Here is a 24,622-nt window from a genome sequence, read left to right on the forward strand (position 1 = left end):
GTGGCTAACTTTGAAATTCACAAATACAGACTTTGTTGCTCCTGCACACCAGTCATGTACTCACGAGTCTGACTCCCAATTCCTTTGTTTTTAAAGTTGACATAGCATTAACCTATTGTTATCATAATGATAAACCCAGCCACTGTTAGCAGTTACTCATCACTGTTAGTATATAATTAGATTGATCAAATTATTTCCTATATACCTTATCATACATGGACAAAGCTGTGCAACTTCCTTATTAGTATATCAGTAAAGATTTATGAAGGTTTCTTTGGGGCCCAATTGCTAAAAATAAAAGAATAGTCTTAAGTGTTGTCCAGTAGAGTTGTGCTCTACTACTGCTAAGTCGCTTCAGTCGTGTCCGACTCTGTGTGACCCCATAGATGGAAGCCCACCAGGCTCCCCCATCCGTGGGATTCTCCAGGCAAAAACACTGGAGTGGGGTGCCATTGCCTTCTCCGTTGTGCTCTAGTCTGTCTTCTTATGCTTTCATGTGTGTTAGTGTGGGTGTGTGCGTGTTAGTCACTCAGTTGTGTCTGACTCTGCAACCCCATCAATGGTAACCCGCCAGGCTCTTCTGTCCATGGGATTTTCCAGGCAAGAATACTGGAGTGGGTTGCCATTTCCTTCTCCAGGGGATCTTCCTGACCCAGGGATCAAACCTGGGTTTTTCCCATTGCTGGCAGATTCTTTACAATCTGAGCTTGGTAGCTCAGTGGCTGAGCTTGGTAGCCTGGTGGCTGTTTTATATGTATTGAAATATAATTGATTCATCTGGTTATTAGTATAAGGCCTGAGGAAGAAAGACCACATTATTTTTTTTCCAGGTGGCTACACAATTGACTCAGTACCATTAATCACATAGTCTGCCTTTTCTCTACTGATAGACAATGCGTATTTATCACACACTAATTCTTAAAGGAGATCAGTCCTGGGTGTTCTTTGGAAGGACTGATGCTAAAGCTGAAACTCCAATACTTTGGCCACCTCACACGAAGAGTTGACTCACTGGAAAAGATTCTGATTCTGGGAGGGATTGGGGGCAGGAGGAGAAGGGAACGACAGAGGATGAGATGGCTGGGTGGCATCACCGACTCGATGGACGTGAGTTTGAGTGAACTCTGGGAGTTGGTGATGGACAGGGAGGCCTGGCGTGCTGCGATTCATGGGGTTGCAAAGAGTCGGACATGAGTGAGCAACTGAACTGAATCATTTTAGATAAGTTATTGAGCACTGATTATATTATAGGTCCTGTGATTAAGTATGCCTCATGCACTCTCTCATTTCATCTTGACAAAACTTGCAAGATAGGTGTGATTTTACTCCCCATTTTACTGATGAGGACATGAGCAGAGTTCAGTTGCTCATGGTGGTCTGGTATTCCCATCTCTTTAAGAATTTTCCAGAGTTTGTTGTGATCCACACAGTCAGAGGATGAGATGGTTGGATGGCATCACTGACTCGTTGGACATGAGTTTGAATGAACTCCTGGAGTTGGTGATGGACAGGGAGGCCTGGCGTGCTGCATTCCATGGGGTCGCAAAGAGTTGGACACGACTGAGTGACTGAACTGAACTGAATTCTTAAAAATGTATGTCTTTTCTGGACTCTCTGTATGATTCTGTTGATCAAATTGTCTGTTCATGTGATAGCTTCCCCTGGATTTTATTGTTTTAATTGCTGTAGCTTTTTATGTTTTAGTATCTAGTGGAGCTATTACCCAGATACTTATTAACTTTTTCAGAATTTTTGTGGATGCTCTTTTTAAAAAGATTCATATACCATGAAGTTCACCCTTTTTAAATGCACAGTCATTTGTTTTTAGTATTAATATATTCACAAGATTTTGTAACCATCTGCATGATCTCACTGAAGAATATTTTCATCATTCAAAAAAAAAAAAAAAAACCCTTGTACCCCATAGTACTCACTCTCTATTCTACCCTCACCCTTGAGCTTGGCAATCGCTAATCTTTCTCTCTCTCTGGATTTTCCCATTCTGGACATTTCCTATAAATAGAATCATACAAGGCATGGTCTGTTTTAACTGACTTCTTTAACTTAGCATCATATTTTTAAGGTCCATCCATATTGAAACCCGTATCAGAATCTCATTTCCTTTCCTGGCCCAGTGCTATTCCATTGTATGGATATACCACCTTTTGTTTCTCTTTTGATCAACTGAATGTTTGGATTGTTCTCACTTTTTGGCTATTATGAATCTAGCCTCGCATTTTTATGTTTTTACCTGCTTAGGTGATTTGGGCCACGCCCTAAATACCATCCTAACAATGTGGTTTTATTGCCTCAGAGTAGGTAGGTAGTGGTCTTAAGAAGTTGTTAATCTAATAGGGTAATGAATATTAAAAAGAATAACTATTGTTAATGACATAACGTGAATAATTTGATGGACATTTTCCAGTCCTTTCATTAACCCATCAAGCTAATGACATGTGAGCTCACTGAACTACTTAGGGGGTGATTTGTAGATTTCAGTATCCATAAAAACCACCCAAAGTATTTGTTAAAAATCACAGTTACTGGCCCCACTCCAGAGTTTGTGACTGAGATGGTCTTTGAACCATAACTTAAACCATCCAGACCTCAGGATATGTTTTCGCCTAAGGTACCTGCACATAGTCCATCAGAATTACAATCACACTAATTACAGAATTGCAGGCAGTTCAGAAGAAATCATACAGAAGTGCTCTGGAGAAGGCCTTATGTGGCAACAACTTCTGAACATGCTTCTGCTAAAGTCTTTAGCATATCGTATAACTCAGAAGCAGGGCTCCTCACGATGGTATGAAAACATTAGAGAAGCTCCGGAGTTCTCCATCTTCATCCTGGGGGATTGGCCTCCTGTCTGGTCCAGAATTTAAGTCCCTTGTGTCCATTCACATGTGAGAGATGCCTTTGTGCCCTGATCACACAGGGATGGTGAGCTGCTCTGCATCAACCACAGACACCCCCGTCTGCCTGCTTCATTGTGTGTTAATCAACAGTGCAAGGACGGTGTAACCCTGCTCCCCTTCATGCCTGTCCTTTTCCCCTCTAGGCCAGGGAAGGCCAGACCACCATAGTGATAGCTCACCGACTGTCTACAATCCGAAATGCAGATGTCATCGCTGGGTTTGACGATGGAGTCATTGTGGAGCAAGGAAGCCACGGAGAACTAATGAAGAAGGAAGGGGTATACTTCAGGCTTGTAAACACGCAGGTATCTGCTTCTTGGGAAGTTTTTCTGTTGTTTTTTCCTTAATATAATATTCTTTCTTTATTAAAATATCACATAGCTAATGCTGTACTGAGAAATCAGAAGTATCAGAAAGATGCCACGCATACATCTGAGACTTTAATTCAGAGTCGTTGAAAGAATCTTGAAAGAGAGAGGTGGGGAGGGGGGAAATAAAAGAAAACACCAAAAACATTTTGAACTTGTCGTTTAGGACAGTGATTCTTAATTGCCTGTTCAAACTAATGGGTCCTTCCCCCAGTAGATTAGAGATGTTCAGAGTGGTGGTCGGGGTAAGAGACTGATGCCAGGATCTCTGGTAGTTGGGAGAGGTCCTATGAGACCTTAAAATACTTCCCAGATCATCCTGATGAAGCCAACAGCAAGATTCATGGCTCTTGGAAGTGAATAGTTCAGTGTTTTGTTTTTTGTTTTTGGCTTGCGAGATCCTAGTTCCCTGACTGGGGATCAAACCCTGGGCCCACAGGAGTGAAAGTGCCAAGTCTTAACCTCTGGGCCTCCAGGGAATTCCTGAGTTTGGTTTTCCTTTAAAACAACAACTATTCACTCTATTTCCTAGAGCAGGTTCTATTGAAAATTCTTGATTTGCCTTATTATTGAAATTAGTCACAAGCAATTTTGCAAAATAAATAATTGAAAAATATTTATCCTGTAAACACAGTTCTTATATTCATTAAAGTTTATACATTTGCTTTGATAACTGTAACTAATATGTACATATTTTTGTTATTTTTCCTCACATTTCAAATACATACACTCCAAATACTATCATTTTATATGTCCTCAGCAGTAATTACATTAATGTGTAATAAACTGCTCAAATCATTTCTCTAAAGTTGACTACATGGCTTGTTTCTAATAATTCTCTGTTCTAAATATTGCCCTTGGGAGCACGTGGCAGGGAGGGGGTTGAGGGTGGGTTCCAAAAAGGTTAAGGCAAAAATTTGTTTTGTTTTCTGGCAAGTAATTTAATTTAACTCCTCTGAGTCTCAGTTTCCACATTTGAAATACAAAACCTACCATGTGAGGCTGCTGTAAGGTTAAGAAATAAGCACCTGTTTAGTTCAGTTCAGTCGCTGAGTCGTGTCCAACTGTTTGCAACCCCATGGACTGCAGCACACCAGGCCTCCCTGTCCATCACCAACTCCCGGAGCTTATTCAAACTCATGTGCATTGAGTCAGTGATGCCATCCAGCCATCTCATCCTCTGTTGTCCCCTTCTCCTCCTGCCTTCGATCTTTCCCAGCATCAGGGTCTTTTCCAATGAGTCAGCTCTTCACATTAGGTAGCCAAAGTATTGGAGTTTCAGCTTCAGCATCAGTCCTTCCAATGAACATTCAGGACTGATTTACTTTAGGATAGACTAGTTTGATCTCCTTGCAGTCAAGGGACTCTCAAGAGTCTCCTCCAACACCACAGTTCAAAAGCATCAATTCTTTGGTGCTAAGCTTTCTTTATAGTCCAACTCTCACCTCCATACATGACTACTGGATAAACCATAGCCTTGACTAGATGGACCTTTGTTAGCAAAGTAATGTTTCTGCTTTTTAATATGCTCTCTAGGTTGGTCATATCTTTTCTTCCAAAGAGCAAGCGTCTTTTAATTTCATGGCTGCAATCACCATCTGTAGTGATTTTGGAGCCCCCCAAAATAAAGTCAGCCACTGTTTCCTCATCTTTTTCCCATGAAGTGATGCGACCAAATGCCATGATCTTAATTTTCTGAATGTTGAGCATTAAGCCAACTTTTTCACTCTCCTCTTTCTCTTTCATCAAGAGGCTTTTTAGTTCTTCACTTTCTGCCATAAGGGTGGTGTCATCTGCATATCTGTGGTTATTGATATTTCTCCCAGCAATCTTGATTCCAGCTTGTGCTTCTTCTAGTCCAGCATTTCTCATGATGTACTCTGCATAGAAGTTAAATAAGTGGGGTGACAATATACAGTGTTGACATATGCCTTTCCTTATTTGGAACCAGTCTGTTGTTCCATGTCCAGTTCTAACTCTTGCTTCCTAACCTGCATACAGATTTCTCAGGCAGGTCAGGTGGTCTGGTATTCCCATCTCTTTCAGAATTTTCCACAGTTTGTTGTGATCCACAGTCAAAGGCTTTGGCATCGTTGATAAAGCAGAAGTAGTTGTTTTTATGAAACTCTCTTGCTTTTTTAATGATGCAGCGGATGTTGGCAATTTGATCTCTGGTTCCACTGCCTTTTCTAAAACCAGATTGAACATCTGGATGTTCACGATTCATGTACTGCTGAAGCCTGGCTTGGAGAATTTTGAGCATTACTTTGCTAGCATGTGAGATGAGTGCAGTTGTACCATAGTTTGAGCATTCTTTGGCATTGCCTTTCTTTGGGATTGGAATGAAAACTGACCTTTTCCAGTCCTGTGGCCACTGCTGAGTTCTCCACATTTGCTGGCATATTGAGTGCAGCACTTTCATAGCATCATCTTTTAGGATTTGAAATAGCTCAACTGGAATTCCATCACCTCCACTAGTTTTGTTCATAGTGATGAGCACCACCTGAATATACTAGAAAAAAACACTTTAAAAGGGTGAATTTCATGATATGTGAATTTTGTCTCAATAAAGCTGTTATATCATTTTTTTTTTGAAAAGCACCTAACACAAAATAGATGCCTGACAAATGATAGTTACTGGTTCTAAACCTGAAGGTTACATCCATCTGGACACACAGCTCAGCATTTTGTTCTTCCAGATTTCAGGAAACCAGCTCCAGTCAGAAGAATTTAAAGTCGCTGATCAATGGCCTGCTGTGTGTTTGACTCATCCCATAGTTAGGTGTTCTCTTCGTAAAAGCCTGAGGAGTTCCTGACAGTATCAAAATGGCTTTGATGTGGAAACCAGTGAACTTGTAAGTTGTTTTTCAATTATCTTTCATTGTTTAGTTTTGCTGGTGAAGTCCATAGCCTTGCAAGTACATTGTAGGCACAGAAGATTCCCACCATGAGCCATACTCTTATTAAAAGAAGGGAATATTCAACATTAATTGTACTTATCAAAAATTGAAATCAATTCCAATTAACAATGAATTTTCAATGCAAAGGGATCCCAAAACATAGCCTTTGTGCTTAGATGCTTAAAATTAAAACAAGATATTCCATTCATTTTTGAGATCCAGAGTAATACAAGGCTGGTCTAAAGCAAGAGGCTCTAATATTTGCATAATCTATTATGTAGGATTACTTTTGATTGTCTATGCTAGGAAACCCAAAGTAATATCAGTTTAAGAAAAATAAGCTTTTATTTCTCTTTCACATTAAAAAAAAAAAAAGCTTAGAGGTGAGAAACCCAGGGTTACAATGGTAACTCCACCATGGTTACCATGGACTCAGGCTCGTTTCATACTTATTCTCGTAATCCTGGCATGTAGCTTTCATTCTCAATAATCTAGAACGACTCCAGAAGCTCCAGCCATCACATTTATGTTCCAAGCAGCAAGAAAAAACAAAGATTTTCCAGACATCTCATACAATACTTAAAAAAAAAAAAAAAAAACTATGTCATTGGCCATAACTTAATCACATGCCCATACTTAGCTACAAGGGCGAGTAGAAAACTGAACCCTTTTGCTATATGCATTGCTACCCTGAGTAAAACTGGAATTTTCTTACTAGGAAACAGGACAAAATAACCAGAAATAGCCAAAGTGTACATTCTTTAATATTTCTCACCTGAAACCTTGAGATTTTTTTTTTAGATCAACATCTTACACTTTATAATACAAATTTTTACACAAATCACATGTTTACAGTACAAAAGGCAAAGGACCTCAAGAGAAGTAACTGGGATGATATTAATTCAAGTTAACAGAAGCTTTTATAATATAAAGGGAACACATTCCAAGAAAAGATATTTTATGATTTTAAGAAACGATTTAGGAGTGTATTTTGATGTTATTCCCTGATAACTCGGTTGGTAAAGAATCTGCCTACAATGCAGGAGACCCTGGCTCGATTCCTGGGTCAGGAAGATCCCCTGGAGAAGGGATAGGGTACCCACTCCAGTATTTTTGTGCTTCCCTTGTGGTTCAGCTGGTAAAGAATCTGCCTGCAATGCAGGAGACGTGGGTTCGATCCTTGGGTTGGGAAGATCCCGTGGAGAAGGGAAAACGTACCCACTCCAGTATTCTTATCTGGATACTCCCATGGACAGAGGAGCCTGGTGGACTACATCCAGTCCAGGGGGTCACAAAAGAGTTAGACTTGCCTTAGCAACTAAACAACAGTTAATAAAAGCTGAGTGTATTTTACCTCTTGTGTAGGTCTGAAGAAACTGATCCTCCTGAGAGTTTATTGTGTCTGTTTTTCCTGCCCACGATGTTATTCACTGCAGAGATAAGAAGGGCTCTTTTAGCAGTCTCAATCTTGGTGTATTTATGGAAAGAGAATAACATTGTATTATTGTGGTGCAATATTATTGTAAGTAAGATAAACAGTTTCTCCCTTTTTGCTTCTCATTTTCTCATTTGTCTGGATAGTTACACTGTTACATCTTTAGAGTCTGGTATTTTAGAGGAGCACTTCTCTTGGAGAAATGCAAAGAGGGGTAGGCAGAAAATGCCACAATTAATACGGCTGTCCTTGGTGCCATCATAGAGGGATAAATGGTGTGCCCAGTGAGAGGGGGAGATTAAATCCGATTAGAAGGACTGTTTGCTTGTGAAAAGCACCCTGAGCTCCTTTATCAGCCTGGAGGCCAGGTCTAAAAGATAGTGCTAACTAGGGAGGAAAAAAGCCCCTAAAATGCAGAGGAGAGGGGTGGTTTGAAAGCAAAGGGCTGAATAGAAGCTATTCCCATGTTCTCTATTTTATAGGGACACAAACGTGACCTATTTAGATAACTGTAAGGCCATGGGTTTCCATAGGCACACGTGGTATCTAGTTTACTGTGAAACCACCTCTATAATTCAGAATATTCTCCTTTTTATTTTTATTTTTGGGCACCCCACACAGCCTGTGCAATCTTAGTTCCCTGACCAGGGATTGAACACGGGGCCCTTGGCAGTGAAGGTGTTGAGAGAGTCTTAACCACTGGACTGCCAAGGAATTCCCTAGAATATTCTCCTTTATGTGACTTAAATCCCTCATGTTTGACCAAAGAAGCTGGTATGTGCCAGGCATTGGGCCGTTTCTAAGGAGATAAAGTGTTGGTCATTCAGTTAGTCTCTCAGTTGTATCCAACTCTTTGTGACCCCATGGACTGTAACTTACCAGGCTCCTCTGTTCATGGGATTTCCAAGCAAGAATTACTGGAGTGGGTTGCCATATCCTTCTGCAGGGGATCTTCCTAATCCAGGGATCAAACCTGGGTCTCCTGCATTGCAGGCAGAGTCTTTTCCATCTGAGCCATAGTGAAAGCCAAGACATGAGCCAAGACATCTTAAAACAAAGTCACAGAGATGTGTAAACAAATGGGGGGAAAGTCACAAAACAAGCTATGAAGCAGAAGTCTGTAGGGAATGCAGAGTAAAGTTAGTCTGCCCTACCGTTAGTAGTGGTGAAAGAAAGGCGCGTGGGTACTTTAGTTTTGTGAGTTAGGACATGACAAGGATAAGATGCGAAGCAGGGTTCTGGGCTGAGGAGACCAGGCCCAGGTCCTCAGATGAATCACGGTGTCTTGTGTTGGTGAGGACGCTTAACCGGTCTATTCGTGGGTCTTACCTTGTGTGACCCCAACATCATGACTTGAATTTTAGGGCATCTGGTGCCCAGATCCTGCCTCCGCTCATTGCTGAGGCTGGGATAGGGAGAGGCTGGTCACACTGTGAGGACTGCTTCTCGGGTGATGGACTCCCCCAGCTCAGACTGTGCAGTCCATTTGCTGCCGTTCAGTCACTCGGTCATGTCCATCTCTTTGCAATCCTGTGGACTCCAGCACGCTAGGCTCCCCTGTCCCTCACTATCTTCTGGACTTTGCTCAAATGCACATCCATTAAGTCAGCAATGCCATCCAACCATCTCATCCTCTGTCGTCCCCTTCTCCTCCTGCCTCCAGTCTTTCCCAGCATCAGGGTCTTTTCCAATGAGTAGACTCTTCACATGAGGTGGTCAAAGTATTGGGGCTTCAGCTTCAGTCCTTCCACTGAATATTCAGAGTTGATTTCGTTTAGGATTGACAGGGACATAGTTGACATCTTGTCACATCCTGTCTGACCCTCCCGTGGTCTGCTGTGGTCTAGTCATTTCCTCCACCCAACTTGTAAGTTCCTGGAGGGCAGGCCAGGCCCTCTCTGGGTCCACACTCTGGTGCCTGTGATGTTGCTGCCTGTCTGTCTTGATGTGTGTGTGTTCTAAGATGAATCTGTGCCACCAGTGTCTTTTCTGAAGATCCTGAAACTGAACAAGACAGAGTGGCCCTACTTAGTGGTGGGAACCCTGTGTGCCGTTGCCAATGGGGCGCTCCAGCCGGCCTTCTCGGTCATCTTCTCAGAAATGATAGCGGTGAGTGTGGAAATACCACTGGATGGCCTGAGTGAAATCACTCAACCACGAAATCAGTTCTCATGCCAACCCGGTCCACTCTGCAGTAAGGCAGCCTCCAATGAACCTAAGCCAAAGGCTTTAATTCTCTGTTGAGGAAAGCCGTGAGGCAAAAGAAAATGTCAGCCAGTTATGCTTTCAAGGAAATTGGAAGCTGTAAGATCCCTGAAGGAGACATTCTGTTCACTCTCTTCATTCGGGTGAACTGGTGTCATGCTGTGATCCCCACCCTGCTTGTGGAGAGGAGATGCTCACCTTACAGGGTGGTTGGGTGGTGGGGATGGGGGAAGAGTTCACATCTCAAGGGTTTAAGAGGCCAGGCTCTGGGCTCAGACTGGCCTCGCCATTTAATTGCTGTGCTAAGTCGCTTCAGTCATGTCTGACTCTTTGCAGCCCTTGGAGCCCAGCAGGCCCCTCTGTCCATGGGATTCCCCAGGAAAGAATACTGGAGTAGGTTGCCATGCCCTCCTCCAGGGCACCTTCCTGACCCAAGGATAGAACTTAGGTCTCTTACGTCTCCTGCCTCTTAAGTGGGTTCTTTGCCATTAGCGCCACCTGGGAAGCCCCAGCTGCTGTGCAAATGCTTCACCTTGCGGCACCTCAGCTGTTCATCTGTAAAATGAACCTACCTCCTCGAATGGCTGATGATTAAGAGACGATAAAAACCATACTCCAATAAAAATTTTTAAAAAGGGAGATAAGTAACGATTAATATACAGAAAGCATTTAAGAGTGTCTACCTCAAAGTGAGTATTGAAAAGTGCTATCTACTACATCATTGTTCAGTAATCCATACAAGGCTTGGAGAGGCTGAGACACAGGAGGAAAACTCCTACAATCCAATTATTAAATTCCCTGAGGGATGTTTATCAGAAGTGATCAGAAATATCTAAGGCTCCATAAAATCCAACATTTATATTTTATGTCCTTAGTTAATCTCTAATGTTATTGGATAGAATTTTTGTTAGAGTTGAATTATTCCCCATCATATGAAGACTTTATTATGCTTCTGAATTGGAATGTTGGTCTACAATTAAGACCACAAATTTAAAAATAAATGAATTAGGGAGAACCCACCAACTGTTTTTACAGTACAGAATAAGGCAATCCCTGACTCTCTTGCAATTCAAAAACAGTGTGGGCTGTATTTATATGGGGGACCTCTCCTTGGTGTCAAATGGAGCTTTTGGAGATTGAGTATAAAACAAAATAAACCAAGTCCTGCCCCCAAACAGTTTACTTTCTATTGGGACAGACGCATAACACACACACAAACAAAACAAGTATATTACATGTCACGGGATCGCAGGCATTTTAAAAGCACAGTCAGGCAGTGGAGGGGCCTGCAGTGGGGGTGCGGTTTCCTGCAGTTTGGTCAGGACAGACCTCTTTGGGCCAAGGCCCTGTGGGGTCGGGGGAGGCAGGTGAGGGGCAGAAGGAGTTCGGGCAGAGGGAGCAGCAGGTGCAGAAGAGGAGGAATAAACATGGCGGTGTGCAGCCACACACATCCACGTGTAGTGCTCCAGCCATGGCAGTAACCACGCACAGTGAGTCCTCTACATACGAACCTTCAGGTTGTGAATTTGCAAAGATGCAAACTCACATGCCAGGCCCTGTATGCCAGCTGTTGCACTATGTACTTTACAGGGTTCTGTACTATAAGATTAAAAATATTTCCTTTATTTTTTGTGTTTATGTTTTATGTATGCATTATTTGTACAGTAAATATTATAAACGTGTTACTATGTAGCTTATCATGTTTGTTGGGGTATCTAGGCTAACTTTGTTGGATTTTCAAAAAAAAAAAACAAGTAATTTGATTTAAAAATGGATAGAAGACCTTAATAAACATTTTTCAAAGATGAGGTACAAATGACCAACAGTATGTGAAAAGACACTGAGTGTGACTAATCACCAAGCAGATGAAATCAAAATCCTAAGGTTATCACTTGATACTCTTGTTCAGTCTCTCAGTCATGTCCAGCTTTGCAAGCCCATGGACTGCAGCATGTCAGGCTTCCCTGTCCTTCACTATCTCCAGGAGTTTACTTAAATTCATGTCCACTGGGTCCATGCACTGAGTCAGTCCATCGTCCATCCAACTATCTCATCCTCTGTCTTCCTCTTCTCCTGCCCTCAGTCGTTCCCAGGATCAGGGTCTTTTCCAGTGAATTGGCTCTTTGCATCAGATGGCCAAAGTATTGGAGCTTCAGCTTCAGCATCATTCCTTCCAATGAATATTCAGGGCTGATTTCCTTTAGGATTGACTGGTTTGATCTCCTTGCTGTCCAAGGGACTCTCAAGAGTCTTCTCCAGCACCATAGTTTGAAAGCATCAATACTTCAGTGCTCAGCCTTCTTTATGGTCCAACTCTCACATCACATCTGTACATGACTATTGGAAAAGCCATAGCTTTGACTATTTGGACCTTTGTTGACAAAGTGATGTCTCTGCTTTTTAATATGCCAAGTTTGTCATAGCTTTTCTTCAAGGAGCAAACATCTTTTCATTTCAAGGCTGCAGTCACCATCTGCAGTGATTTTGGTGCCCAAGAAAATAGTCTGTCATTGTTTCCATTGTTTCCCCATCAACTTGCCATGAGGTGGTGGGACCGGATGCTGTGATCTTAGTTTTTTGAATGGTGAGTTTCAAGCCAGCTTTTTCATTCTCCTCTTTTACCTTCATGAGGAGGCTCTTTAGGTCCTCTTCGCTGTCTGCCATTAAGGTGCATCTGCATATGTGAGGTTATTGCTGTTTCTCCTGGCAATCTTGTTACTACCTTGTGATTCATCCAGCCCAGTATTTCACATGATGTACTCTGCATGTAAGTTAAATAAGCAGGGTGACAGTATACAGCCTTGACACATTCCTTTCCAATTTTGAACCAGTCCTATGTTCCATGTATCCGTTTCTGACTGTTGCTTCTTGACCTGCATACAGGTTTCTCAGGAGGCAGGAAAGGTAGTCTGGTATTCCCATGTCTTTAAGAATTTACCACAGTTTGTTGTGATACACACAGTTGAAGGCTTTCGCATAGTCAATGAAGCAGAAGTAGATGTTTTTCTGAAATTCCCTTGCTTTTTCTATGATCCAGCAGATGTTGGCAATTTGATCTCTGATTCCTCTGCCTTTTCTAAATCTAGCTTGTATGCCTGGAAATTCTCGGTTCACGTTCTGTTGAAGCCTACCTTGAAGGATTTTGAGTGTTACCTTGTTAGCATGTGAAATGAGTACAGTAGTGTGGTAGTTTGAACTATTATTTGGCATTGCCCTTCTGTGGGATTGGATTGAGAACTGACCTTTTCCAGTCCTGTGGCCATTGCTGAGTTTTCCAAATTTCCTGGCATATTGAGTGCAGCACTTTCACAGTATCATCCTTTAGGATTTGAAATAGCTCAGCTGGAAGTCCATCACCTCCACTAGCTTTGTTCTTAATAATGCTTCCTAAGGCCCACTTGACTTTACACTCCAGGATGTCCTAGGTGAGTGACCACACCATCGTGATTGTCTGGGTCATTAAGGGCTTTTTTGTATAGTTCTGTGTATTCCTGCCACCTCTTCTTAATCGCTTCTGCTAGGGCCATACCATTTCTGTCCTTTATTGTGCCCATCTTTTCATGAAATGTTCCCTTCGTATCTCTAATTTTCTTGGAGATCTCTAGTCTTCCCTATACTTGTTATGATGGCCATAGTTAAACAACCAAACAAGTGCTAGTGAGGCTGTGGAGAAATCAGAACCCTGTGCTTTGTTGGTGGGAATGTAGAATGACATACTATGGAAAACAGTGTAGAGATGCTCAGAAAATTTAAAATAGAATAGCTATATGATCTAGCAGTCCCTCTTCTGGATATTTATCTAGAAGAACTGAAATCAAGATGTTGAGATTTGTACTCCTGTGTTCATTGTAGCCATCTGCACAGTTCCAGAGGTGGAAACAACGTAGATGTCCCTTGATGGGGAAATGGATATTAAAATGTGGTATATACATACGATAGGATATCATATACTCCTCCTGAAAGAGGGAAATCCTGTCAGATGCTGCAACATGAATGACCTTGGAGGGCATTATACTGGGCAGAATAAGCCAGTCATAGAAGGAGCAGCACTTCATGATTCTAATCATAGAAGGTTCTGAAGTAGTCATATTCTTAGAAGATTAAAGTGGAATGGTGGTTGCCAGGGACTGAAGAAAAGGGGAAAGAGTTGTTAGTAATGAGTATAGAATTTCAGTCACAAGATGGAAAAGTTCTAGGGATGTGTAAAATAATGTGCATATGGTTAGCAGTGCTGTATTGTACACTTAAAAGTTTGTTAAGGTAGAGTTCATGTTGTGTTTTTTACCATAAAAAATAATGAAGAACTTTATCAAAAAGATGCTGTAAAGAATGTAGAAAGATAAATCATAGACTCTGAGAAGAGAGAAGTCACACAACCTGCAAATAATTTGTACTAAGAATAAAAAAGTCCTTAAACCAGTAAAAAATGTAAATATACCAAGAGAAAAGTGGACAAATGGGACTTCCCTGCTGATCCAGTGCAAGGGGTGTGGTTTCAATCCTTGGTTGGGAACTAAGATCCCACATGCCATGCGGGCGGCAGTCAATCAATCAGTAAGGGAATAAGACAAAAGATATGAATGGACATATTACAGAAGAGGCGATACATACTACTAATGTTAATAATATGGAGATGTTAAGCATCATTAATTATCAGAAAACATAAGACGGTAATAAGATAGCATTTAGCACACATTTGAGGAAAATTTTTAAAGTTCTGATGATACTAAGTATATATTGATTTACTATCTTCTGACTTGGATATTGCTATAATCTTTTTACTAAATCATCTCCATTTATTGCTTGGTTGAATAGATGTTGTTATCAGGTAGCTTTCATTTCTTCCCCCAAGAGGAGTTCATTGAGTACTCATGTTTGAGAATGTTTACCATTTATACTTGAAGACCACCTTGACCAGGTAGAGTAAATCATTAATACTAACTTGAGTACAGAATGCAGGAAAAGTATAGAAAAGAGCATTTTTATAGGGAGTTGAGGAAGGAAGCTATTCCTGTAGAACATTTGTTTGTGACCCCATAAGTTAAAGGAGATATTAATGTCATCTTTCCCACTAGTCCCTGTGCCCCTGGAAAAGGGATGGTACCTGCCATGTAGAAAAGCAGGTACAATGAAAACTGTAAGCAGGTGGATTAGACTGGAGGAATTTACAGCACTAGAGAATACATTTTGAGTTCTTGACAATCCACTAAGATTATATTAATAACTTCCCATTTTTTCTTCATATTTCCCTAATCTTTGGTTTGTTATCCATTTGACCCCTAGTATTTTGAAAAGGAGACTGATTTTTCAGATATCATAAGTAGATTCATGTTATGATCTTTAGAGATGGTTGATAATGACCTTTTTCTGAAATATATATATATATATATGTGTGTGTGTGTGTGTGTGTGTTAAGAAATGAAAGTTCAAAGACTTTAATTTTTGGTTCTAAAAAGTTACGTCTAAATTTTGGATTTTTTTCCCCCTTACATTCTAAACAATTGGTAGAAATATATAAATTATTTTGGCTTTAATTTCAGGTGAGAACATGCAGGTTGCCATCTTGCAGGATGGGTATTAAAGCATATAGGTCTTTTAACCTTTCAGGAGGAGGTGTATACCCGAATTTTAGCATATGTATGTTATTTTTCTACTTAAAAGACCTGTCTTCAATGTTAGAAATAGATTCTTAGATTTGAAGATTCTACATACATTTTGGGAATTAAAAAAAATTTGTTGTGTGATACTTAAGACAAATTATCTTAAGGTATCAAGTACTTAAACTTAAGATACTTAAGCACTTAAACCTAGACTTAACAGATTATTAACATGTTAATATACTTATTTTTTCTGAAGTAGTGTAAGCCACACCTGTTACAACATTTTAGCCCTTGATATGTCACTGAGAACCTCTTTAAAAAGTTTCTTTTTTAATATTTGAATATCTTCTTGTTATTGGATTATAATTGCTTTACAATGTTGTGTAGTTTCTTCTGTACAATAAAGTGAATCAGCTATATGTGTACATACATCCAGACCCTCCTGGACTTCGCTCCTCCTCGCCTCTTTCCCACCCATTTACGCATCACAGAGCTCAGCTTCCTGTGGTTTATAGCAGGTTCCTACTAGCTATCCATTTTACACATCTGTTGTTGACGTTCAGTCGCTCAGTTGTATCTGACTCTTTTCAACCCCCTGGACTGCAGCACACCAAGCTTCCCTGTCCTTCACCATCTCCTGGAGCTTGCTCAAACTCATGTCCATTGAGCCGGTGATGCCATCCAACCACCTCATCCTCTCTTGTCCCCTTCTCCTTCTGCCTTCAATCTTTCTCAGAGTCAGTGTATTTTCCAGTGAGTCAGGAAAAGACTCACTTTGACCACTTTGCATCAGGTGGTCAAAGTATTGGAGCTTCAGTTTCAGTCCTTCCAGTGAATATTCAGGATAGATTTCCTTTAGGATGGACTGGATTGATCCCCTTGCAGTCCAAGAGACTCTCAAGAGTCTTCTCCAACACCACAGTTCAAAAGCATCAATTCTTCGGCACTCAGCTTTCTTTATGGTCCAATTCTCACATCCATAGACGACCACTGAAAAACCATATCTTTGATTATACAGAGATTTGTTGGCAGAGTAATGTCTCTGCTTTTTAATATGGTATCTAGATTGGTCATGACTTTTCTTCCAAGGAGCTTTTCTTTTCATTTCATGGCTGCAGCCACCATCTGCAGCAGTTTTGGAACCCAGGAAGATAAAGTCTCACTGTTTCCACTGTTTCCCCATCTGTTTGCCATGAAGTGATGGGACCAGTTGCCATGATCTTAGTTTTTCGAAAGTTGAGTTTTAAGCCACCTTTTTCACTCTCCTCTTTCACTTTTTCAAGAGGCTCTTTACTTCCTCTTTGCTTTCTGCTACAAGGATAGTGTCATCTGCATTTCTGAGGTTATTGATATTTTGCCTGGCAATCTTGATTCCAGCTTGTGCTTCATCCAGCCTGGCATTTCGCATGATGTTCTCTGAATATAAGTTAAATAAGCATGGTGATGATATGCAGCCTAATGTACTCCTTCCCCAATTTTGAACCAGTCCATTGTTCCATGTCTGATTCTAACTGTTGCTTCTTAACCTGCATACAGATATCTCAGGAGGCAGTTGAGGTGGTCTGGTATTCCCATCTCTTTAAGAATTTTCCAGAGTTTGTTGTGATCTACACAGTCAGAGGATGAGATGGTTGGATGGCATCACTGACTCAATGGACATGAGTTTGAGTAAACTCCAGGCGATGGACAGGGAGGCCTGGCATGCTGCAGTCCGTGGGGTCGCAAAGAGTTGGACGTGACTGAGCGACTGAACTGAAGTGAACACAGTCAAAAGATTTAGCATAGTCAATGAAGCAGAAGTAGTTGTTTTCTGGAATTTCTCTTGCTTTTCTTGCCGGCAGTTGTTGGCAATTTGATCTCTGCTTCCTCTTCCTTTTCTAAAACCACCTTGAACATCTGGAAGTTCACAGTCACGTATTGCTGAAGCCTGGATTGGAGAATTTTGAGCATTACTTTACTAGCGTGTGAGATGAGTGCAATTTTGCAATAGTTTGAACATTCTTTATTATTGCCTTTCTTTGGGATTGGAATGAAAACTGACCTTTTCCAGTCCTGTGGCCACTGCTCTGTTTTCCAAATTTCCGACGTATTGAGTGCAGCACTTTCACAGCATCATCTTTTAGGATTTGAACTAGCTCAACTGGAATTGCATCACCTCCACTAGCTTTGTTCATAGTGATGCTTCCTAAGGCCCACTTGATTTCACATTCCAGGATGTCTGGCTCTAGATGAGTGATCACACTGTCGTGGTTATCTGGGTCGTGAAGCTCTTTTTTGTACAGTTCTTCTTGCCACCTCTTCTTAATCTCTTCTGCTTCTTTTAGGTCCATACAGTTTCTGTCCTTTATTGTGCCCATCTTTGCATGAAATGTTTTCTTGATATTTCTAATTTTGTTGAAGAGATCTCTAGTCTTTCCCATTCTATTGTTTTCCTCTATTCACTTAGGAAGGCTCTTTTATCTCTCCTTGCTCTTTGGAACTCTGCATTCAGATGGGTATATCTTTCCTTTTCTCCTTTGCCTTTAGCTTCTCTTCTTTTCTCAGCTATTTGTAAGGCCTCCCCAGACAACCATTTTGCCGTTTGCATTTCTTTTTCTTGGAGATGATTTTGATCACCACCTCCTATACAGTGTTACAACCTCCATCCATAGTTCTTCAGGCACTCTATCAGATCTAATCCCTTGAATCTATTTGTCATTTCTACTGTATAATCGTAAGGAGTTTGATTTACGTCATTTCTGAATGGTCTAGTGGTTTTCCCTGCTACTGCTGCTGCTGCTAAGTCACTTCAGTCGTGTCCGACTCTGTGTGACCCCATGGACTTTCTTCAATTTAAGTCTGTATTTTGCAATAAGGAGTTCATGATCTGAGCCACAATCAGCTCCCACTCTTGTTTTTGCTGACTCTGTAGAGCTTCTTCATCTTTGGCTGCAAAGAATATAATCAATCTGATTTCAGTAATGACCATCTGGTGATGTCCATGTGTAGAGTCATCTCTTATGTTGTTGGAAGTGAGTGTTTGCTATGACCAGTGTGTTCTCTTGGCAAAACTCTGTTAGCCTCTCCCCTGCTTCATTTTGTACTCCAAGGCCAAACTTGCCTGTTACTCCAGGTACCTCTTAACTAACTACTTTTGCATTCCAGTCCCCTTTGATGAAAAGGACATCTTTTTTGGTGTTAGTTCTGGAAGGCCTTGTGTTCACAGAACTATTCAACCTCAGCTTCTTTGGCATTGGTCGTTGGGGTATAGACTTGGATTACTGTGATATTGAATGCTTTGCCTTGGAAACAAAACGAGATCATTCTGTCGTTTTTGAGATTGCACCCAAGTACTTCATTTCAGAGTTTTTTTTTTTTTTTAGTGTGAGGGCTACTCCATTTCTTCTAAGGGATTCTTGCCCACAGCAGTAGATATAATGGTCATCTGAATTAAATTTGTCTATTCCAGTCCATTTTAGTTCACTGATTCCTAAAATGTCAATGTTCACTCTTGCCATCTTCTGTTTGACCACTTCCAGTTTACCTTGATTCATGGATGCAGTATTGTTCTTTGTAGCATCGGACTTTACCTCCATCACCAGTCACATCTGCAAGTGGGCATTGTTTTTACTTTGGCTCTTCACTCTTTCTGGAGCTATTTCCCCACTCTTCTTCAGTAACAGTTGGGCACCTACAAACCTGGGGAGTTCATCTTTCACTGTCATACCTTTTTGCCTTTTCATGCTGTTCATGGGGTTCTCAAGGCAAGAATATTTAAGTGGTTTGCCATTCTCTTCCCAGTGGACCATGTTTTGTCAGAATTCTCCACCATGACCCGTCTGTCTTGGGTGGTCTTACATGGCATGGCTCATAGTATCATTGAGTTAGAGAAGGCTGTGATCCATGTGATCAGTGAGTTAGTTTTCTGTGATTGTGGTTTTCAGTCTGTCTGCCCTCTGATGGATAAAGGTAAGAGGCTTGTGGAAGGTTTCTGACTGGCAGTGGGTGAATCTGGATCTTGCTGTGATGGGCGGGTCAGTAAATCTTTAATCCAATTTTCTGCTGATGGGTGGGACTGTGTTCCCTCCCTTTCAGTGCTGTGACCCCACAGCAGGACACTGTGGACCCACGCCTCTGCCGTACACTCTGGGACACTCCTAGGCAAGTCTGGCTCAGAGTCTTATGTGATAGCTGCTCCTTTCTCCTGGGTGCTGGTGCACACAAGTTTTTGTTGTACCCTCCAAGAGTTTTGTCCCCAGTCCTGTGGAAGTTCTGTAATCAAATCCCACTGGCCTTCAAAGTCAAGTTCCCTGGGGATTCTCAGTCCCTTTGCCAGATCCCCAGGTTGAGAAATCTGCTTTGGGCCTTAGAACTTTTGCAACAGTGCGAGAACTTCTTTGGTTCTCCAGCTTGTGGGTCATCTGCTCAATGGCTCTGCTACTGCTAAGTCACTTCAGTCGTGTCCGACTCTGCGACCCCATTAGACGGCAGCCCACCAGGCTCCCCCGTCCCTGGGATTCTCCAGGCAAGAACACTGGAGTGGGTTGCCATTTCCTTCTCCAGTGCATGAAAGTGAAAAGTGAAAGTGAAGTTGCTCAGTCGTATCCGATTCTTTGTGACCCCATGGACTGCAGCTTACCAGGCTTCTCCGTCCCAGGAATTATCCAGGCAAGAGTACTGGAGTGGGGTGCCATTGCCTTCTCCACTCGATGGCTTTATGGTTGGGCTAATGGCAACCTCCTCCAAGAGGACTTATCCCACATGCTGTGCCTCCCAGTTTTGCTGCAGCCAGAGCCCCTGTCCCCACACAGGCCACTGTTGACCCATGCCTCCGCAGGAGACACTCAAACACTCAAAGGCATGGCTCGGTCTCTTGTGGGGTCTCTGGGTCCTGGTGCGCACAAGGTTTTGTTTGAGCCCTCTGAGCATCTCTGGCGAGTATGGGGATTGATTCTAAACGTGATTTCGCCCCTCCTACCATCTTGTTGGGGCTTCTCCTTTGCCCTTGGATGTGGGGTATCTTTTTTTGGTGGGATCCAATATTCTCCTTTCAATGGTTGCTCAGCAGCTGGTTGCAATTTTGGAGTTCTCACAGGAGAAGATGAGCCCATGTCCTTCAACTCTGCCATCCTAGAGGTCTGTTTTGATGCCTACAGTTTTATAATGTGGTTTGGAATCAGGGATAATGATAACCTCTAGTTTTGTTTTCTTTCTCAAGATTGTTTTGACAATGCAGGATCTTTTGTGTTTCCATACGAATTTTAGAATTTATTTGTTCTAGTTCAGTAAAAAATGCCATTGTCATTTTGATAGGAATTGTATTTAATCTATAGATTGCTTTGTGTAGTATGGTCATTTTAACATTATTCTTCCAATCAAAAAACATCTGTTTGAGTCACCTTCAATTTCTGGTCTTATAATTTTCTGAATTCAGTATTAATATTTTACCTCCTTGTTGAGTTAGATTTATTCCTAGGTATTTCATTCCTTCTGATATGATTGTGAAGGGGATAATTTCCGTAGTTTTCCATGTTGATAGTTTTTAGTGTTTAGAAATGCAGTAGATTTCTGTATATTAATTTAACATCTTGCAACTTCACTGAACTCATGAGGAGCTCCAGTAGTTTTCTGCTGGCATCTTCAGGATTTACTGCATTTAATAGCATGTCATCTGTAAATGGTGACAATTTTACTTCCTCCTTTCCAGTTTGGAATCCTTGTATTTTTTTCTTCTCTTCTGTGGCTAGGACTTTGAAAACTATGTTGAATAAACCATGTTGAGTGATGAGAGTAAGTGTATCCTTGTCTTGTTCCTGATCTTAGAGGAGATGCTTTCAGCTTTTCACTGTTGACTATGATGTTAGCTGTGGTTGTGTATGGCTTTTGTGTGTTGAGGTATATTCCCTCTGTAACCATATATCCACTTTGAGGGTTTTTATCATGAAACAATGTTGAATTGTGTCAAAAGCTTTTTCTGTACCTATTGAGATGATCATGTGGATTTATTTTTAGCTGAATTATTTTATTTTTATATATTTATTTATAAACTTTATTTTCTTTTTGGCGGTGCTGGGGCTTCGTTGCTATGCAGGCTTTTTTTCCGTCTAGTTGCCGGGAGTGGTGGCTACTCTGTAGCTAGTGGTGCACGGGCTTCTCTTTACGGGGCTTCTCTTGTGGAGCACAGGCTGTGGGTGGCACAGGCTTCAGTAGTTGGAGCTCACAGGCTCAGTAGTGGTGGCTCTTGGGCTCTAGAGCACAGGCTTAGTTCCTCCTTGGCATGTGGGATCTTCCTGATCAGGGATCAAGCTCGTGTTTCCTGCATTGGCAGGCAGATTCTTTACCACTGAGCCACCAGGGAAGTCCTCCTCATATGGTTTTATTCTTCAGTCTGTTAATATGGTGTGTCATTGATTGATTTATTGATACTGAACTGTTCTTTCATCCCTGGGATAAATCTCACTTGATCCTGGTGTGTGACCCCTTTTGATCAGTGTTTATCTTATTATTAAAGTTGGTTTGCTAAGATTTTGTTGAGGATTTTTGCATATCAGTGATGCTGGCCTGCCATTTTCTTTTTGTGTGTGACATCTTTGCCTGCTTTTGGTATCAGGGTGATGCTGGCCTCATAGAATGAGTTTGGAATGAGTTTTTCTTCCTGTACAGTTTTTTGGAATAGTTTCAGAAGGATAGGCATTAACTCTTCTCTGAGTATTTGTTGGCTTCCCTGGTGGCTCAGAGGTTAGAGCATCGGCCTGCAATGCAGGAGACCTGGGTTTGATCCCTGGGTCAGGAAGATTTGTTAGAAGAGTATTTGTTAGAATTCACCTGTGAAGCCATCTGGTCATGGACTTTTGTCTGTTGGAAGTTGTTAAATTACTGATTTAATTTCATTTCTGGTAATTCATTTATTCATATTTTCTATTTCTTTCTGGTTTAGGAATTTTTCCATTTTTTTCCTGGTCATCCATTTTACTGGCAGGTAGTTATTAATCTGTTAGGATCCTTTGTATTTCCGTGGTGTCAGTTGTAAAATTCCATTTTGATATATAGGTTTTTGTGTATATATTCCTTTGCTGAGCTGTTCTAATGTTTCATTTGTTTCAGACATCTTTGTAAGTGATGGTCAGTGGTTTATATGTTGATTGCTGTAAAACCTTTGTCAGATAATCCTGTCAGTCTCACTGCCGGTGTCTGTTTATTGTCTCCGTTCATTCAGGTTGGCATCTTTCTTCCTGTTTATTTTTTATTGGCTGCACCATGTGGTTTGCAGCATCTTAGTTCCCCAACCGGGGATCGAACCTGGCACCCTGGCAGTGAGAGCGCCAGTTTCTAACCACTGGACCACCAGGGAATTTCCTCTTCCTGCTTCTTAAAATGACAAGTGATTTTTTTTTAAATTGGAACCAGGAAATTTTGGGTATTATGAGTCTCTGAATCTCATTTAAATATCCCAGTTGGCTGTTTTGACACTGTCAGCTCAGGAAGAGGGCGCCACCTTGTTAATGGGCTGGCAGAGCTAGAAGTCCGTGTTCCTCACTCAGCCTCCATGGACACACGGAGTGGGGGTCGGGGCTTTCACTTTGGGACGCTGTGGTCTGAGTGTGTTCCCTCCAGAATTCACTGTAGAAATCCTAATGCCTGATGCAGTCGTTTTAGGACCTGGAGCCTTTGGGAGTTGATTAGGTCACGAGGGCAGAGACCTCATGAATGAGATTATTGCCCTTAGAAGAGAGACTGCAGAGCTTCCTTGCCCCTCTGCCTTGTGACGATACAATGAGAAGTGTGAAATCCAGAACAGGGCCCTCATTTGACCTGGATCTTGGACTTCCGGCCTTGAGAACTGAGAAATAAATTAGTGTTGTTCATAAGCTACCCACTCTGTCGTGTTTCGTTATAGCAGCGTTAACAGACTAAGGCAGTGGGAGTGGAATTTCTGACTGCCCTGGTGATTTCCGTTGCCTCTGGCGAGGCGGCCTTATCACTGTCTCCACTACTAGCCCTCTGATACTACTAAGCGCCCTTGACATACTCATCATTGTTACTGAAAGTCCCCAGGCTGGTAATTTTAAAATCTCTGCCATATCTGAGTCTGATTTTGATGTTTGGTTTGTTTCTTCAGACTACATTTTTTGCCTTTTGGTATGCTTTGTAATTCTTTTTGTTGAAAGCTGGGCATGATGTATTGGGTTAAAAGACAGACCTTGAATGTGAAGTGTTATCCAGCGAGATGCTGGGCTTTGTTTACTTCTGGATAGCTGTGTTGTAGAGACTGAAATTTCCTCCACTGTCCCAGCTGTTGTCTTACCTGTTGTCTTTTCCTGGAGATTCCTCAGATAGTAAGATAGTTGCCCTTGAGTGTTTCTCCTTCTTTAAAAAAAGGAGAATAGAGATTTGGGGCATATTTGTAAAGTGATTTCTTTTCCCCTTACCCTGCTGGAAACAGGAGGGGGTTTCTCTTTGATTTTACCAGTGAGGATCTGGTAGGGCTCAGGGGCTGAAAGTCATGAAAGCGTGAAGGCCCTCTCAGAGTAGCGCCTCAGAGGTTTTGATTCTCCGGTTAGTCTACACTGAGCTTCCAGCCATTGGTCAGTTGTAGCTCATAGCATTCCTGTTGGTGCTGGTTCTAACTGCGGGCTTCTGCTCTACTGTGCTGTGAGTCTCTGTATTTGACGGTCTCTCCAGGCTCAGACAGTAAAGCGTCTGCCTACAACGTGGGAGACCCTACAACCAGGTTCAATCCCTGGGTTGGGAATATCCTCTGGAGATCGAGATGGCAACCCACTCCAGTACTCTTGCCTGGAAAATCCCATGGATGGAGGAGCCTGGTAGGCTACAGTCCATGGGGTCGCAAAGAGTCAGACACGACTGAGCAACTTCACTCTCACTTACCAGTGTTCAAGGTAGCAGTTTGACCGGTGACCTCAATTCTCTGATTATCCTAAGAGGAATTGATTTTTCAGTTTGTTCAGGTTTTTTTCTTGTTGTGAGGATGGAAGTGATGCTTTCAAGTTCTTTACATGCAGAACCAGAAATCAGAATTATTCTTTGGATTTATTTTGGTCATTGCATTGTACTTTCTTAGGTGGAAACATGAATTATTGATTTTAAGCCTTTCTTTCCTCAACTCCACATTTAAATTTCCTTCAAAGTACTAAATTAGATATGTTCCAAAGATTTTGATGATGTGTTTTCATTATCAGTTGAAATATTTTCTGAT

At 41.6% G+C, this 24,622-nt stretch overlaps 1 protein-coding gene across 14 annotated transcripts in view; it reads left to right on the forward strand.

Moving 5' to 3' along the window:
• LOC113891609 (phosphatidylcholine translocator ABCB4-like) overlaps positions 1-24,622 on the forward strand; it is a 104,232-nt gene that overhangs the window by 62,440 nt on the left and 17,170 nt on the right. For 10 of the 14 annotated variants that reach the window (XR_003510807.1, XR_003510809.1, XR_003510811.1 and 7 more), the window contains one exon: positions 3,062-3,223. Coding sequence is in view for 6 of the 14 variants with exons in the window: in XM_027539884.1 (XP_027395685.1) it covers positions 3,062-3,223 (162 nt within the window). In the remaining 8 variants the exon portion in view is untranslated. Of the gene's footprint in view, positions 1-3,061; positions 3,224-5,985; positions 6,142-7,551; positions 7,716-9,602; positions 9,755-24,622 lie in introns of those variants that run through there. The other 4 variants (XM_027539880.1, XM_027539879.1, XM_027539883.1 and 1 more) reach the window with 3 other exon arrangements.

The sequence above is a fragment of the Bos indicus x Bos taurus genome, chromosome 4, assembly GCF_003369695.1.
Source record: "Bos indicus x Bos taurus breed Angus x Brahman F1 hybrid chromosome 4, Bos_hybrid_MaternalHap_v2.0, whole genome shotgun sequence".
NCBI lineage: Eukaryota > Metazoa > Chordata > Mammalia > Artiodactyla > Bovidae > Bos > Bos indicus x Bos taurus.